At 46.1% G+C, this 15,483-nt stretch overlaps 1 protein-coding gene across 2 annotated transcripts in view; it reads left to right on the top strand.

Annotated features, from left to right (window-relative positions):
- The first annotated feature begins 10 nt into the window (after positions 1-10).
- Positions 11-15,483, top strand: part of LOC137421784 (arf-GAP with SH3 domain, ANK repeat and PH domain-containing protein 2) — a 170,413-nt gene continuing 154,940 nt past the window's right edge. For both annotated transcript variants that reach the window (XM_078773312.1, XM_078773311.1), the window contains exon 1: positions 11-394. In XM_078773312.1, coding sequence (XP_078629438.1) covers positions 269-394 — 126 coding nt within the window. In that variant the 5' untranslated portion in view covers positions 11-268. The remainder of the gene's footprint in view (positions 395-15,483) is intronic.

The raw sequence follows: 15,483 nt of genomic DNA, 5'->3' as shown, positions 1-15,483 counted from the left end.
CAAAGCATCCGGCCAATGCTGGGCGGTGTACTAGTGGGACTCTGCGCGTTTGTGTACGTTGGCGCCTTTCAACTGCTGATTTTGCCTTTTGCGGCAGGACCATTCCGCACATGTAACGCCCGACAAAGTAAAACAAGAACGACGGTTTTCGCCGTGTGCAGGTATTGGTTAAACGTTCCGTGATTGACGAAAACGTAACGAAAGCGATAAGCACAGACGGCCGCATTGTAGGGCGGGGTGGTCCGGATCGGGTGGGTTTAGCTTCGCGATGCCTGACCCGATGAGCGTGGCTGAGTTCGTGACTTACAGCCGAGAGGATTACAACTCGCCCACCACGTCCAGCTTCACGACCAAGATGGGAATTTGCCGTCATACCGTCGGGGTGCTGGAAGATGTGAGTTTCGTGTTTCAGTGTTTGTGTTTGTTGACTGACTGCGTGTGCGGTGACTGACTACGTGTGTCGACTGACTGACTGACTGCGTGTGTGTCTGTCTTCTGACTGTGTGTGTCTGTCTTCTGACTGTGTGTGTCTGTCTTCTGACTGTGTGTGTCTGTCTTCTGACTGTGTGTGTCTGTCTTCTGACTGTGTGTGTCTGTCTTCTGACTGTGTGTGTCTGTCTTCTGACTGTGTGTGTCTGTCTTCTGACTGTGTGTGTCTGTCTTCTGACTGTGTGTGTCTGTCTTCTGACTGTGTGTGTCTGTCTTCTGACTGTGTGTGTCTGTCTTCTGACTGTGTGTGTCTGTCTTCTGACTGTGTGTGTGTCTGTCTTCTGACTGTGTGTGTCTGTCTTCTGACTGTGTGTGTCTGTCTTCTGACTGTGTGTGTCTGTCTTCTGACTGTGTGTGTCTGTCTTCTGACTGTGTGTGTCTGTCTTCTGACTGTGTGTGTCTGTCTTCTGACTGTGTGTGTCTGTCTTCTGACTGTGTGTGTCTGTCTTCTGACTGTGTGTGTCTGTCTTCTGACTGTGTGTGTCTGTCTTCTGACTGTGTGTTTTTGTCTTCTGACTGTGTGTGTCTGTCTTCTGACTGTGTGTGTCTGTCTTCTGACTGTGTGTGTCTGTCTTCTGACTGTGTGTCTGTCTTCTGACTGTGTGTGTCTGTCTTCTGACTGTGTGTGTCTGTCTTCTGACTGTGTGTGTCTGTCTTCTGACTGTGTGTGTCTGTCTTCTGACTTTGTGTGTCTGTCTTCTGACTGTGTGTGTCTGTCTTCTGACTGTGTGTGTCTGTCTTCTGACTGTGTGTGTCTGTCTGCTGACTGTGTGTGTCTGTCTTCTGACTGACTGTGTGTGTCTGTCTTCTGACTGACTGTGTGTGTCTTCTGACTGACTGTGTGTGTCTGCTGACTGACTGTGTGTGTCTGTCTTCTGACTGACTGTGTATGTCTGTCTTCCGACTGATTGTGTATGTCTGTCTTCCGACTGATTGTGTATGTCTGTCTTCCGACTGATTGTGTATGTCTGTCTTCCGAGTGTGTGTGTGTGTGTGTGTGTGTGTGTGTGTGTGTGTGTGTGTGTGTGTGTGTGTGTGTGTGTGTGTGTGTGTGTGTGTGTGTGTGTGTGTGTGTGTGTGTGTGTGTGTGTGTGTGTGTGTGTGTGTGTGTGTGTGTGTGTGTGTGTCCGTCCGTCCTTTTTCTCGGAGGGTTAAGTTTCAATGAAGAACAGAGCGATCTGTTGTCCCCTTGAATTAATTGTGCCTGGAAATTTCGCATCGTCTCCTTGTACTGTTTCTTATAATTAACTGTGCAATGTCAAATGTACTTCTATTACCAAGTGTGAAATACTGTTATGACCTGTTTGCTATTATCCTCTGAGGACCTTGTGTACGATGATTCTCGGATGAAATCATTTGTACTGTAGGTTGTCATCTCCAAATGTCCCCTGTTTATGCAAAGCTCTTCTTTGAGTATTGGATCACTACAACAACTTTTTTAAATGGAAAACTCAAGGTGTTATCTTGATGGGTCGTAGAGGTACGTGAAGCCTTCATGTTTGTCGCCACACGTATGTGAACGCATTTACCTTCAAGGTGTTGGGTGTGTCACGATCATGCATCCTCATAGTGCAGATTGTAATTTATTGTCTAATGACCTTTGGGTTAATCTTTTCAGCCATTTCACTTGTCACCAGATTGGTCAATGTGTTGTGCACTTTTATCTTGAGCTTGTCAGTCCTCCATTGTTTGAACTGGTTAAAAAATGTTTTAAATTATTTTTTGGGGTTTCACCCTTTTGGGTCCAAATTGATTCGATGAAAGTGTAAGATGGTTGTAAGGGACATTCAGGAAAAATACAATTGTGTTTTACTCTTGACAATGAAAATGTGATCTTCCTCTTGCAACTTGGATAAAGGCCCATTTAGAAAAATATCAGCTTTCCGGCTTTCAGCGGTTGGTGGCCCCATTTGATGCAGGTTGACTTGTCGAATCATTATACAGGTGTGTTTGAATGATGCCCATTGTGACATCTTGAATTGTAATATTTGAAGAAATGCGATTCAATTGCTCTCTTTTTGAAAACTTTGTCTTTAATGCCAAACAAGAGGTGTATCCACCCATTACTTTGTCTTTTCAGTTAAAATGTTCAAAATGTTTTTGATGTCATGGTCGTCATATTATAATTGGGTTGTTGTGGTCACCAAACATTTCGGTTGTTTTAGTGTTGCTCGAAATGTACCGGTGAAAATCATTGGAACATGAGGCTGGTAGGTCGGGATGTGGTTTGCAGCTGATAGGTCGGGATGTGGATTTGAATAACGGTTGAAGGAGCAAGGGGATTGATGCAAGGATACCAGACGGTCAGCATGTGATCCCTTCTCAAGAACTGTGTACAACACGCATGGGCCTTCTGGCTGCTTGAATGGTCTTGCTGAAACGTTTGGCAGTGACTGGTGCCTCGTCCTTTCTTTCAAGCTAATGTTATAAGAGCCTATTTGCAAGGCCAGCATTGTTTAGGAACACTGTGCAAATTTGCTGTCCACAATTAAAAAAAAAAAAGAAAAAAAATCTAGAACAGCACTCAGTAGTGAGCACACCTCCACCTGGTTGGCCATATCACTCAATGCTGAAGAATCGCTTAAAAAAAATTCTACCAGCTGGATCCGGATCCGGACCTTCACCAAAATTGAATCGAATTGTCCTTGTCGGACACACAACCTGTCCAACAAGTTTCGTCCAAATCCGTCCACAACTTTTTGAGATATCCCGCTATGTATCGTTTTTGGCCCCATCTCCCAATGGTGAAGAATCACTTTAAAAAATTCTAGTAGCCGGATCCGAATCCGGATCTTCACCAAAATCTAATAATTTCGTCCTTGTCACATACGCTACATCTCTGCCAAATTTCGTCCGAATCCGTCCACAACTTTTTGAGATATTTTGTTCACAAACGGACAAACAGAGGTGAAAACATAACCTCCATCCACTTTTGGTGGTGGAGGTAATAACTATCGATCATGCAAAGGTATTGGAATAAATACGCATGGCTGTGAATTTACTCCGACCTGTGACTGGTAAATCTATGGACCAGTTTTTTTGTTTTGTTGCAGGCTTGTTCTTGTTTTAACGTATGAGCTGTACCATGAATTGTGAATCGTAGTTACCAAAGAGGAAAGTTGTTTAACAGGTGAAGTATTTCTTTATTTTCTTGTTCTTTATTGCTGGAAAGTTTGGAACATTATGAGCGAGTTCTTCCACCATCTGGCATGGGTGAATGGTGCCTGCGTTTCGCAATGCGTCTTCTTCTGTTTTCTTGTGATATATTGTTTTGTTTGTAAGTGCTGGAAATGACTCGAATTGTCTGATAATTAATAAATTTCATGAGCCGTCGATCCCACAAGGATGAAGGAGTGCAGGTTCCGATGGAGAAAGTCATCCGTCTGGGCTTAATGTTCGCAAGGGCACATCTCGCCTGATCATTATCTTTCTTCCTTGGGCAAGTGAAAGCGAGATGATAGTTTTTGTGTCTAATTTGTTGTCGGCTTTGAGTTTTTTTTTAATTTAATTTTAGTTTTTGGCAAGTGGGGTGCTCGAGTGAACTCGTCTATTCAAGGTTGAATAATAATAATAATAATAATAATAATGCATTTATTTTATATAGCGCTTTTCAGGAAGCCCAAAGACGCTTTAATTGTATTGTCTTGAATGTGATTGTATTGTCGGAAAAAGTAATTCGCTAAAAATCGGGAATAAAATGTTCTTCTTTGACAGACAGCGGAAGCCAGGAAGACCAGGTGTGTCAGAACGTAACCTGTTCATTCTATGAATAGGGATTTGAAATCTAGAGTTTGGGGTAGTGGTGATAGCAGGGTAGAGCATGCTCGGAGTCTGGGAGAGGAAGGTTTGAGGGAAGGCAGGAGGACTGCAAGGGTTTGTTGGAGCAGGCGTGGTGGGGGGTGGGGGCGGGGGGAGAGGGGGGGAGAGAAGAAGGAAATGGTGGTGAGGAAATGGTGCCATATTTACATATATAATACATGGATGGATCTTTGATGTGTTCAGCCATTGCTGCTGTTCCTGCTGCATTCACCAAGGTCGGAGTTGTGCATGCTCGATGCCCTCTACGATCTTGTTAAGCTGTTGTGGATAAAGAATGGCTGGCTGACTCGGTGAATTTTTTTTAATGGTGCTCACGTGTGCATTTACCATTAATTGGTGGTAATATTATAAAACGTCTTTTTGAAAATATAATGTCTTGGCAAATGCTTTTTGGGAGGACTGTGTGCTGTTTTAGCGGCCTGGTTGAATGTCTTACATAGTTGGATTTTCTCATCATGACCTGGATGGAAATGGCCCTCTTGTAGTTAACTTGATCCATTTGCTTTGCAATAAATGCAAAACCATTATAGATGGCTTGATCCATAACGACTGGCGTAACCAAAAGAGATAACAAATTAAAGGAGGATATCGATTGTATGATGTAAGGAAATATTCGACACATACCCATCACTTCGGCGATATATTTGTGGTTGAATCGATTTTTTGAAGCCAGGTTTCTTCATATGCGTTTATTTATTATTACTATTTTTTTCTGGGAATTGCATGCAAAAGAGTCGAAAGAATTTGTGAAGCCCTTGGGAATGTCTCCCGAAATGTTTGACTACCTTTGAGAAAAAGTGAAACCCTCACCGAGAATTGCGATTATCTATTTGACATTCGGTTCCACCTGCAGCATGGGCTGGAAGCAACCCTTTCGATTTTTCTTATTGCAGCTGCTCTCTGCCCGAAACTGGTGTGCTTGACTGACGAACCACAATCGAACGATCTTTACAGCTGTCAATCATAAGTGCTGATTTATTAGAGTTTTTGCACACGTAATCTTTCATAGCTGACGTTCTCAGTTTGCCAGTTGTGAATTTCAATCTGGATGAGACTTTAAAAGACTGGACTCTGTTTTGAAGGGTGAATACGTAAATATCTCCCTTGTGCCATGACATTTTCTTTGTGCCACTGCAAAACACAGGCTCCAGTACAGCAGTTGAGAGCTTTCAGATTGTCTTGTCAGCAATGCTCTGGTAAGAGGGCACTCCGGCAGATGCTCCATTGTTTAAAGAGCCTTTCCACAGTCGCAATCGGTTTGGTTATTTTGATTACATCCCCACTTCTGCATCCGGGCTCTGCTGTGTTCGTCTCCGGTCTTGAGGCGATTCAGACAGCCAAATTGGCCAAGTCTCGCTGGCTCTTGGTGACAGCTTGTGAGGTCTTGATAGCAGGTGTGTTGACCAAACGTCTATAATGCAGATGTGGTGGTTACCATCCAGGGGCTGAACAGCATGAATGAAACTATTCCTGGACTTCAACCTCTTAAGTGCTGTTTCGGGTTGAACGAGTGGATGGCTGGATTCACGTTCCTGCTTGGTTCTTTCTATGTATGAGGAGACTGCCCTTCTGATCAAAAGTGGATTAATACCAGACAGCACAAAAATCGAGGTTGTCCATCTGCATTGGTTTAAGCCTTAAGGCAACCAGAAATAGCTCTGCAGGCTGTGTCAAGGACTGGATCCATCTTCTTGACATGAGGAATGGCCCCAGACTGGACAAGCGTATTCCTCTTCCGAATAGCACAATACTTTGTATAATCCCTGGGTCTGTTCCCCATTTAGACTTGGTTAATGTCCTCAAGATGTTGTTTCTGGCTCCTACCTTCGCCTTTGTCTTGAAGACGTGAACTTTGGAGCTGATGGTACGGTCCAGTGTAACTCAAAGGTATATTGGCCTGGGGTTGCGTCGGTCTTCTCCCATCCCAGTTTACATTCAGCTTTTGGTTTGCATCCCTATTAATATGAAAGGCACTGATTTCCATCTTATCTGGATTGGCCCAAAAGTGGTTGACTGCATAATAGTTGGTGAATCCTACTAGTGCATCAATGAAGGATTGCTCCACATCTCAGCCCATGGATACACTTGGCTGAGGAATTGAAAGAGCAAAGGGACTTGAGGAGAGACAGTAGAAAACAGTCAAACCTGTCTGCAATAAGAGAGCACTCGGCCCTGTGCTTTTTCTTATTTGTTAGAGATGCCAATGATGTTGAGATCTTTGGATGCCATTATATTGAGTAAAGGTAGGTGTGGTCCAGGGACGCAAGCTCATTGGGAAGAGCTATGCTATGAGAAATTCATGTGGAAGATGCTCAGTCTTTGGTTGGCTTTGGAGATCTTTCCTTAATTGTGGTTTTCCCACAAGAGGTCAGGGCTGATGGTGAAGGCCCAGAACCCCTTCCCACTGGACCTCAAGGTGCTGAACTCCTTCCTGTGGTTAATCGTGGAAATAGTGTTTGTTCAATGATCCTTCTAAAGGGATAGTGTGAAGTGTATGGGATTTTATTGGATTGGAACTAAATGTTCCAATTGTTGGACCAGCATCTGAACCTTTTTGGGGAAGCAGCTACTGCTGGCCTGGCCTGTCCGTGGGATGCGTTATCATAAATAGTCATTATCATCATGTACCATACTCTATGCAGAGCATTGGTGTTGCCAAAGCAGTTATTAGACGACAATCCTGGTCGGGTTTGCACTCCAGCTCGGGGAGTTGTGGCAGAAATTTGGAATTTGGCCATGGTGCCGGTGATAGCTCACCTACTCTTCACAAAGGCACCGTGGGATCTTTAACATCCACCACCAAGACTGGAAAATGTTTCACTGCCATTGTGTGAGGAAAGCAAAATGCATGAGGAGGCTAATTGGTCCGTCTCATGACTGTCATATCCACATTCACCTGCCATCTATTGCAGTCCGTAGTACTAATTATATGCAGCTAACTACAAACGGCCAATGAGGCTGGGGTTCTGACACACAATAGCCTGTGTAGTATTTTTGAGAAATACTGTAGAGATTGTTAATGGCCATAAACCACGAGGGTAGTTCAAAGTTTTTGGACCTTTCTATTCTGTAAAATCGTTAAGTGCAAGGGAGTTGATGAAACTTCACCTGCTTCCCAAAGTCTCCCTCTTCCCCCCCACAAAATACAAATACACCCTAGTTTTGATGCGGTAGTGCTTTGATGCCATCTGCTTAGAATTGTTAACTCAACTGGACTATGTCCAGCTGAGTTTTTGTCGTCACCCAGTGTCCGTCATCTGTCTCTGTCTGTCGTCTGTAAACAATTCGACGTCTACGCTCTAAAAGTCACAAATATTGATGAAATTTGATGAAACTTGTTATACAGCATCTTTAAGACATAAACTAATTTGGGCGTTGCACGCCCAAAAATGGGCGCGGCAGGGCGGCCATATTGAAAAATCAATTTTTGTCATATTTTTAGCACATATAAACTATATAGTTTGTGGTTCTATTATGCATATTCTAACCATATTGGTATAGACCAGTTGAGTTCAGGTTCCCTGGAACCTCTAGTTTGGAATGGGAATACAGATATTTTGGGGTATGTTCTAGATATGGTGTCTTTCTCATTTGTAAACTTGTTACCAAGATGAATTCTTTCACATGCACCACATTGCTGTGGATAGCAACATTTGCTGGGGGTGCAGCTCTCTCTGCCACTGATGCAGTGCCCTCCTGTAGGTTAATGCAGGAATTTGGAATTTGGCCAGGGTGCTGGTGCTAGCTTGCCTGCCCTTTGTGAAGGACATTGAGATCTTTGATGTCCACCAACTAATGCTGGCACACTGGACATCTAGGCACACATTGATGTATCACCCTGCCTGTGAAGCACCAGAGTGCCAGTTTATAGGTGAGCTGATATTCGAACCCAGGCGAGACAGCTCAGGCGAGTGTGCATAGCTCTGGGCTATCCCAGCCGTTCTTTGTGTGGTGACACGTCTGGGGACTATAATGTCTGAACCCGTCTCCACTGGAGTTGTGAACAGCTGAGACGGCATACCTGGACATTGACTGTATGCTGGTTGTCTCTTATCCTTACTACAAGTCACTGTAGTACTGTACTTGGATTTCTTGAATGTCAGATAGCTATCAATCTTTTATCTATACAGTACTATGTATAAAGAGACAGATGGTCTACGTCTGTCATGGGTAATCTTGGCTATCGCCACGAGTAGGGACTTATCCTCCAAAATGGTGTAGTTCATGGTTCATGTTTTTAGCGACTTGAAAGAAGAAGAAGAAGAAAGAAAGAGAAGAAGAAGAAGAAGAAGAAGAAGGGGAAAAAAAAAAAACTCACCAGAACTAGTTTTTGACCTTATGCACAAATCACGTTGCAGCCCGCAATGCAATGGGGGATCAAAAATGCCTAATTACGTAAGATTGAAATGTACCTTTTAGATTGTTTACACCCTTTCAACCTTTGGACCCGTTTTAAGCTTTTTAGACCTTTTACACCCTTGAAACTCTTTTCAGACCTTTTAATACACAAACTCCACCCACCCTCATGATGAGGATGGGGGAGACGGAGGGGGTGAATGACCCATGTCATTGTGTAATGTTTCAACAGACCTTGACCGTTCGTACATCTATCAATTCCATCTATTAATTACATACTATTATATTGGAATGTACTTTTTAGTTCCCATAGACCCCTTACACTCCTAAAGACCCCTTGTATCATTTTAAGACCCTTTAAACAGACCTTAAATGCTGAAACTCTACCCACCATCAGGATGGAGGCATGGGTGAAGCCTCGATAGACCCATGTGAGTATGTCTATTAATTACGTACTGTTTGATCTGACATGGACAGTGACGATGTCTATTAGGTACATATTATTGGACCATGTTTACATCTATGAATTCCGTTACATGCTATTGGAATGCAACTTTTAGACACCACCGACATTGAAGATCCCTTACACCCCTGAAGACCCCTGCATATGCATTTAACACCCTTTTGACCCCTTAGACCCTTTAAACCCTTTAAAGATCATTTGGACCCTTTATGCCCATTAGACCATTTAAATACCCTTTAGAAATATACACCCTCTGCACATTTAGACCTTTTAGAGACCTACTGCATAGACCACCTTCAACTCCATTGACACTTTTCAGACTTGCAGAGCTTTTAAGGCCCTTTGGACACTTTAGACACTGGGGGCTATAACGACTGAACCCGTCTCTCCTGGAGTTGTGGTGGTCAGATTTGTCATGTTCATTGGCACGCCCAAAGACAGCATACCTGGACATTGACTGCATGCTGTTTGTCTCTCTTCATTGCTACAAGTCACCATCATACTGTACTTGGATAGTTATCTCACATTCAAGCAATGTATCTATCTATTCTGTCGATACAGTATCATATATATATATATATATATATATATATATATATATATATATATATATATATATATATATATATATATATATATATATATATATATATATGTATATATGTATGTAAAGAGACAGAGGCTCGACATCTGTCACGGTAATCTCAGCTGTCGCCAAAAGTAGGGAATTATCCTTGACAAGATGGCGTAGTTCCTGGTCCGTCCATGTTTCTGGCATCGACCTAACCATGTTGTTCTTTCGCCTTTAGATTCTTTAAGTCCTCATAGACCCTTTGAACACTTAAGACCCCTTTAGGGTAAAATGCGTTCGACCCATTTCAGACTCCTTTAAAAAACAAACAAAAAAAAAACACCTTTAGAGGCCATTTTTCCCCGCAAAGCGGGGGTTGGCCTTTTTCGGGCACCGTGGTTGTTGTTGTTTTAGTTGGTCCCCTTTTTGAAGCAATGTTTTACGGCCGGATGCCCTTCCTGCCGCCAACTCTGTCGCCTTTTACGACAAACAGGGAATTACCAGTGAACTGGTACTCAATTTGCCGACCTCGGAAGGATGACAGGCTGAGTCAACCCCCCTGGCGTTAATTCAGCGATCGACCGGGATTTGAACCCAGGATCCTAGGATCCGAAGCTGGCACCCTAGCCGCTAAGCCAACACCATTTCAGACTCCTTAGAAAATCGAAAATTAAAATCTACCCGAAAATAGTTTTTGATGACTTTTTTTTCCATGCACCATTCCGATCACATCACAAGCTGCAATGAGGAATTGAAACTGATATCCCAAAACGAAACTGATGTTGCAAAGTGAAACTGAAGCTAATGATCTATGGATCATTGAATGGGAAACTAGAATGGAATGATGTGAGAAATACCGAATGGAAATGTGCCGAAAGGAAGGTATAGGGAGTATGGAGAAAGGGGGTGGGTTTGGGCTGAATAAGTGACGTGGAGATGGATTGTTGCCTGGCATTGGTCAATGCGGAAAGGCCCGTCGTAAGGCACCAGGTCCACGTTAACCTGGTCAAACCGTCGCTCGGGCACTGAATGGCGCCAACGGGGCCTGGGTATGGCGATGCACCTTTGAGCGTCGGCACTCGACGCAGGTGTTGGCCCAGTCACACACATCCTTCCTGAGCCCGTGCCAAACGAACTTCGCCGCCACCAACTTTTGCGACGCCTTCCTGCCCGGGTGAGAAAGACCGTGTACGGCATCTAACACCAGCCATCTCCAGCTGGTGCATACGACGGGGCGAGGCTGTCCCAAAAACGTCGCACAGTAGCGTGGTGCCCGTGTCCTTGTACAGCACGTCAGACAGTCGAAGCCCCGTGACAGCCGCCCTGCAGGCTTGGACATCCGGGTCGGAGATCTGATCGGCCCGCCATGTGGGTGTAGTCGATGCCAAGGTGAACCGCGCCAACTATGGACCGGGAGAGACAATCGGCGACCGTATTATCCTTCCCAGCAACATGTTGGATGTACGTCGTGAACTCGGAAACGAAGGAGAGCTGGTGTTGTTGACGGGCAGACCACGGCTCCGAGACCTAGGCCATGGCAAAAACCAGGGGCTTGTGGTCCACAAACGCCATGAACGGGCGGGCTTCCAACAGGTAACGAAAGTGTCGGACAGCTAGGTAGAGGCCTAGGAGCTCACGATCGAAGGTATTGTACTTTCGTTCGTTAGGGCGGAGCTGCCGGCTAAAAAAAGCAAGCGGTTGCCATGCACCGTTGACCCACTGCTCATGCACGGCACCAACCGCATAGTCCGAAGCGTCCGTGGTGAGAACAATCGGTGTGTCGGGCGACAGATGCGCCAGCATCGTTGCGCTGGCGAGGGCCAGTTTAGCATCCGTGAAAGCCTTGGCCATCTCCTCGGTCCAGTCAATGACTCGTTTGGTCGGCTTGCCCTTGAGGGCCTCATAAAGGGGCCGCATCAGCTGGGCCGCACGGGGCACGAAACGATGGTAAAAGTTCACCATGCCCAAAAACTCCTGCATGGCCTTGACGGTGAGGGGGCGCGGAAAACACTTCACAGCCTCCACTTTAGACGGCAGTGGGACGGCCCCCTCCCCCGTGATGCGGTGGCTGAGAAAGTCAATTGAAGCCACCCCGAACAAGCACTTGCCCGGGTTAATGATCAGGCCGTGCTGACTGAGGCGTTCAAAGAGCGCTCGGAGGTGAAGCATGTGCTCCGTCCTGGAAGCGCTGGTGATGAGGATATCGTCCAGGTAGACGAACAAACGGCAAATCCCGCAACACGCTGTCCATCAGGCGCTGGAAAGCCTGGGCCGCGTTTTTGAGCCCAAAAGGCATACGGAGGAATTCGAAAAGCCCGAACGGTGTAATCACTGCAGTCTTAGGAACGTCCTACGGCCGGACGGGGACCTACCTGGTGGTAACCACGAACGAGGTCCACCTCAGGAAAAAAAAACTTTACCGGCCAAGTGGGCAGAAAAATCCGGGATGTGCGGGATTGGGTAGCGCTCAGGGTTAGTGGCGTCGTTAAGGCGGCCAACCGCCACCCGGCTTCGGCGCAATGTGGAGAGGCGAGGCCCACGGGCTGTTGGACCGTCGCACGATGCCAAGACGCTCCAACGTGTCGAACTCCGCCTAGGCGATAGCGAGTTTCGCTGGGTCGAGGCATCGAGCCCGGGCGTAGACAGGTGGCCCGGTGGTCGGAATGTGATGCTCCACCCTGTGCTTGACGGCAACAGCCGAAAAGGTGGGCCGTGTAAGGGCCGGGAACTCGGTGAGGAGGCGGGCGAACTCATCAGAGGTCGAGAGCGTGCACGCAAGCCTCTTCAAAGCGGACTCACTCAGCGAGCATGGAAGAGAACTGAATGTCTCCGCATTAATGAGCCGCCGATTTTTAACATCCACCAATAGGCTGTTGACGCAGAGGAAATCAGCGCCCAGCAAGGGGGTGGACACTCGCCATGACAAAATCCCATGTAAACCGCTGCCCGCCCAAGCACAGTGCCACGGCCCGTTTGCCAAAAGTCTGAATAGCACTGCCGTTGGCGGCTTCCAGGGCGGGGCCATGACTCCCGGCCTCCCGGTCCAATGCCGACGCAGGTAGAACGCTCACCTGGCCCCCTGTGTCGCAGAGGAAATGATGTCCGAAGTCGGTGTCCGAAATGAACAACAAACTGCCTGAATGGCCGACGCTCATGGCAGTTAACGAGCGCTGACCATCCCGTTTCCCGACTTGCTGAAGCTGCAGGGTAGAGGCCCAAGGCCAAGCCCAAGCCGGCATACCTTGGCCTTGGGCCCAAACCTTGCCTGGTAAAAGCACAAGCCCTGGGGCCTTCCGCCGCTGGGCTGTAATGGCGGCCGCGACTGTGTCCGCCAGCGGCGTAGGCTCGACGGGGCCGGGGTCCCATGCAGCTGCACTGCATTGCTGGCTTGTATGCGGAGAAAAACTTGTCTGCTTCCCTGGCCAGGGCGCGGAAATCCTTAGCAGACGAGTTGGCCAGGGCTGTCCGTACCTGACCTGGCAGCTGTTGCAGGAACGGTTCTTTGAAGAGGAAACATGGTCGGTGGCTGCCCAGGAGAGACAACATGTGGTCCATGAGCTCCGAAGGCTTGGAGTCGCCCAGTCCGGGTAGAGAAAGTAGCTGGCGGGCGCGTTCGTCCTCAGCGAGCTTGAAGGTTACGAGCAGCAGTGCCTTTAGCGTCTCGTACTTGGTCCTTTGGAGGATCCCGGAGAAGGCTCACCACTCTGGTGGCAGTGGAGCCACTGAGCACAGACACGACATAATAATACTTCGTGTCGTCAGCAGAAATACTCCGAATGGCGAATTGGGCCTTGGCTTGTGCGAACCAAACGGCAGCTTGTCGTTCCCAAAACTCAGGCAGTTTAATCGAAACTGCGCTTGTCACAATGTTCGTTTGAAGCTCCGAAAACGTTCGAGAGCAAGATGGGGTCACCAATGTAGGTGTTGCGGATGACCAGAGGGCGAGACACTTCTCAGCTTGTTCAAAGCTCCTTTATTCCAACATAACTAACTCGCGACCGGAACTCATGCATCTTTTATTACACAAAATCACTCGTCAGGTGGCGTGGCTCCAACAACCGAGCGCACGCCACGCCCATACCATCAATAGCCCCACTGGTCCCATGCCTGTGGATTATGTCCCAATGGGGTAACCCCCACAACATCCCTTTTCAAAATTTTCACCTTTTCTTGCCTTTTACCCTGAGTTTTAATTGCATTGAATCAGACTTTTTCCACCTTTATTTACACGTCATAAGTCATAACCCACAACTTCCAAATGAAAAACATTCAACAAATTTCAGATAATTAAAAATACAAAACTGGCATATCTTGGTTGGATAAGTGTCCACCCCCCTGAGTTCATGCTTGGTGGAAGCACTTTTGACAGCAATTACAGCTGTGATTCTGTTGAGATAGGTCCGAACCAACTTTGCACACCTTGATTGGGCAATATTTTCCCATTCTTCTGTACAAAACTGTTCAAGTTCAGTCAAGTTGCTTGGGGAGCGTTGATGGACGGAAATCTTCAAGTCGTGCCACAGACTTTTTTGGGATTTAAGTCGGGGCTATCACTGGGTCACTCAAGGACATTTATCATTTTGTTCCTTAGCCACTCCAGTTTAGCTTTGGCTGTGTGCTTTTGGTGATTGTCATGCTGAAAGGTGAACTTCCGTCACAATTTCAGCTTTCTTGCAGAGGGTATCAGGTTTTCCTCTAGGATTTTTCTGTATTTTGCTCCATCCATTTTCCCTTCTATCCTGACAAGTGCCCCCAGTCCCTGCTGATGAGAAACATCCCCATAACATGATGCTGCCACCACCATGCTTCACAGTAGGGATGGTGTTCTTTGGGTGATGTGCTGTGTTTGGTTTGCGCCAAACATAATAGTTTGCATTTAGGCCAAAAGGTTCCATCTTTGTTTCGTCAGACCTCAAAATAATTTGCCACATGGCGTTAGTTCTCGGAGTGTTTTTTTGCATACCTCAAACGAGACAAGGTTGGCTTTTTTGAGTAATGGCTTCGTACTTGGACAGGCCAGACTTGTGGAGTGCTTGGGATATTGTTGTCACATGCACACAGTGACCATTCTTTGCCATAAGGGCCTGTAGCTCTTTCAAAGTTGCCATTGGCCTCTTGGTGGCCTCTCTGATCAGTCTCTCCTCCTTGGTTGGTCTCTAGTTTGGAGGGATGGCCTGATCTAGGCATGGTCTTGGTGGTACCATACACCTTCCACTTCTTAATGATTGTCTTGACTGTACTTCAAGGGATAGTCAAGGGGGAAATATTTTTTATACCCATACCCTGATCTGTGCCTTTCCACAACTTTATCCCAGAGGTCTTTTGAAAGCTCCTTGGTACTCATGGTAGTCTTTTCTGTGAAATGCGCTACACAGCAGATAAACCTACAGGAACAGCTTATTTTATTCTGAAATAATCACTTAAATTTAACACAGGTGGAGGCTATTTGACTTGGTGTGATTTTGAAGGTGATTGGTTCCACCTGAGATAATTTACAATTGCTATTATAAGGGGGGTGGACACTTATCCAACCAAGATATTCTAGTTTTCTATTTTTAATTAATGTTATGAAATTTGTGGAATTTGTTTTTCACTTGGAAGTTGTGGGTTAAGATGTGTAAATAAAGGTGGAAAACGTCTGATTTGATGCATTTTAATTCCAGCGTAAAAGGCAAGAAAAGGTGAAAATTTTGAAAGGGCGTGTAGACCTTCTTTAGGCACTATGTGATTATGTTGGCCACCATCTTTGTTTTCCCCAGAATTCTGTGACGAGTGTTGTTCGTAT

The sequence above is a fragment of the Myxine glutinosa genome, chromosome 2 (genome assembly GCF_964187855.1).
Source record: "Myxine glutinosa chromosome 2, kmMyxGlut1.1, whole genome shotgun sequence".
NCBI classification, from domain to species: Eukaryota; Metazoa; Chordata; class Myxini; order Myxiniformes; family Myxinidae; genus Myxine; species Myxine glutinosa.
The sequence above is the reverse complement of the archived record's forward strand: the minus strand, read 5'-3'. Positions and strand labels throughout refer to the sequence as shown.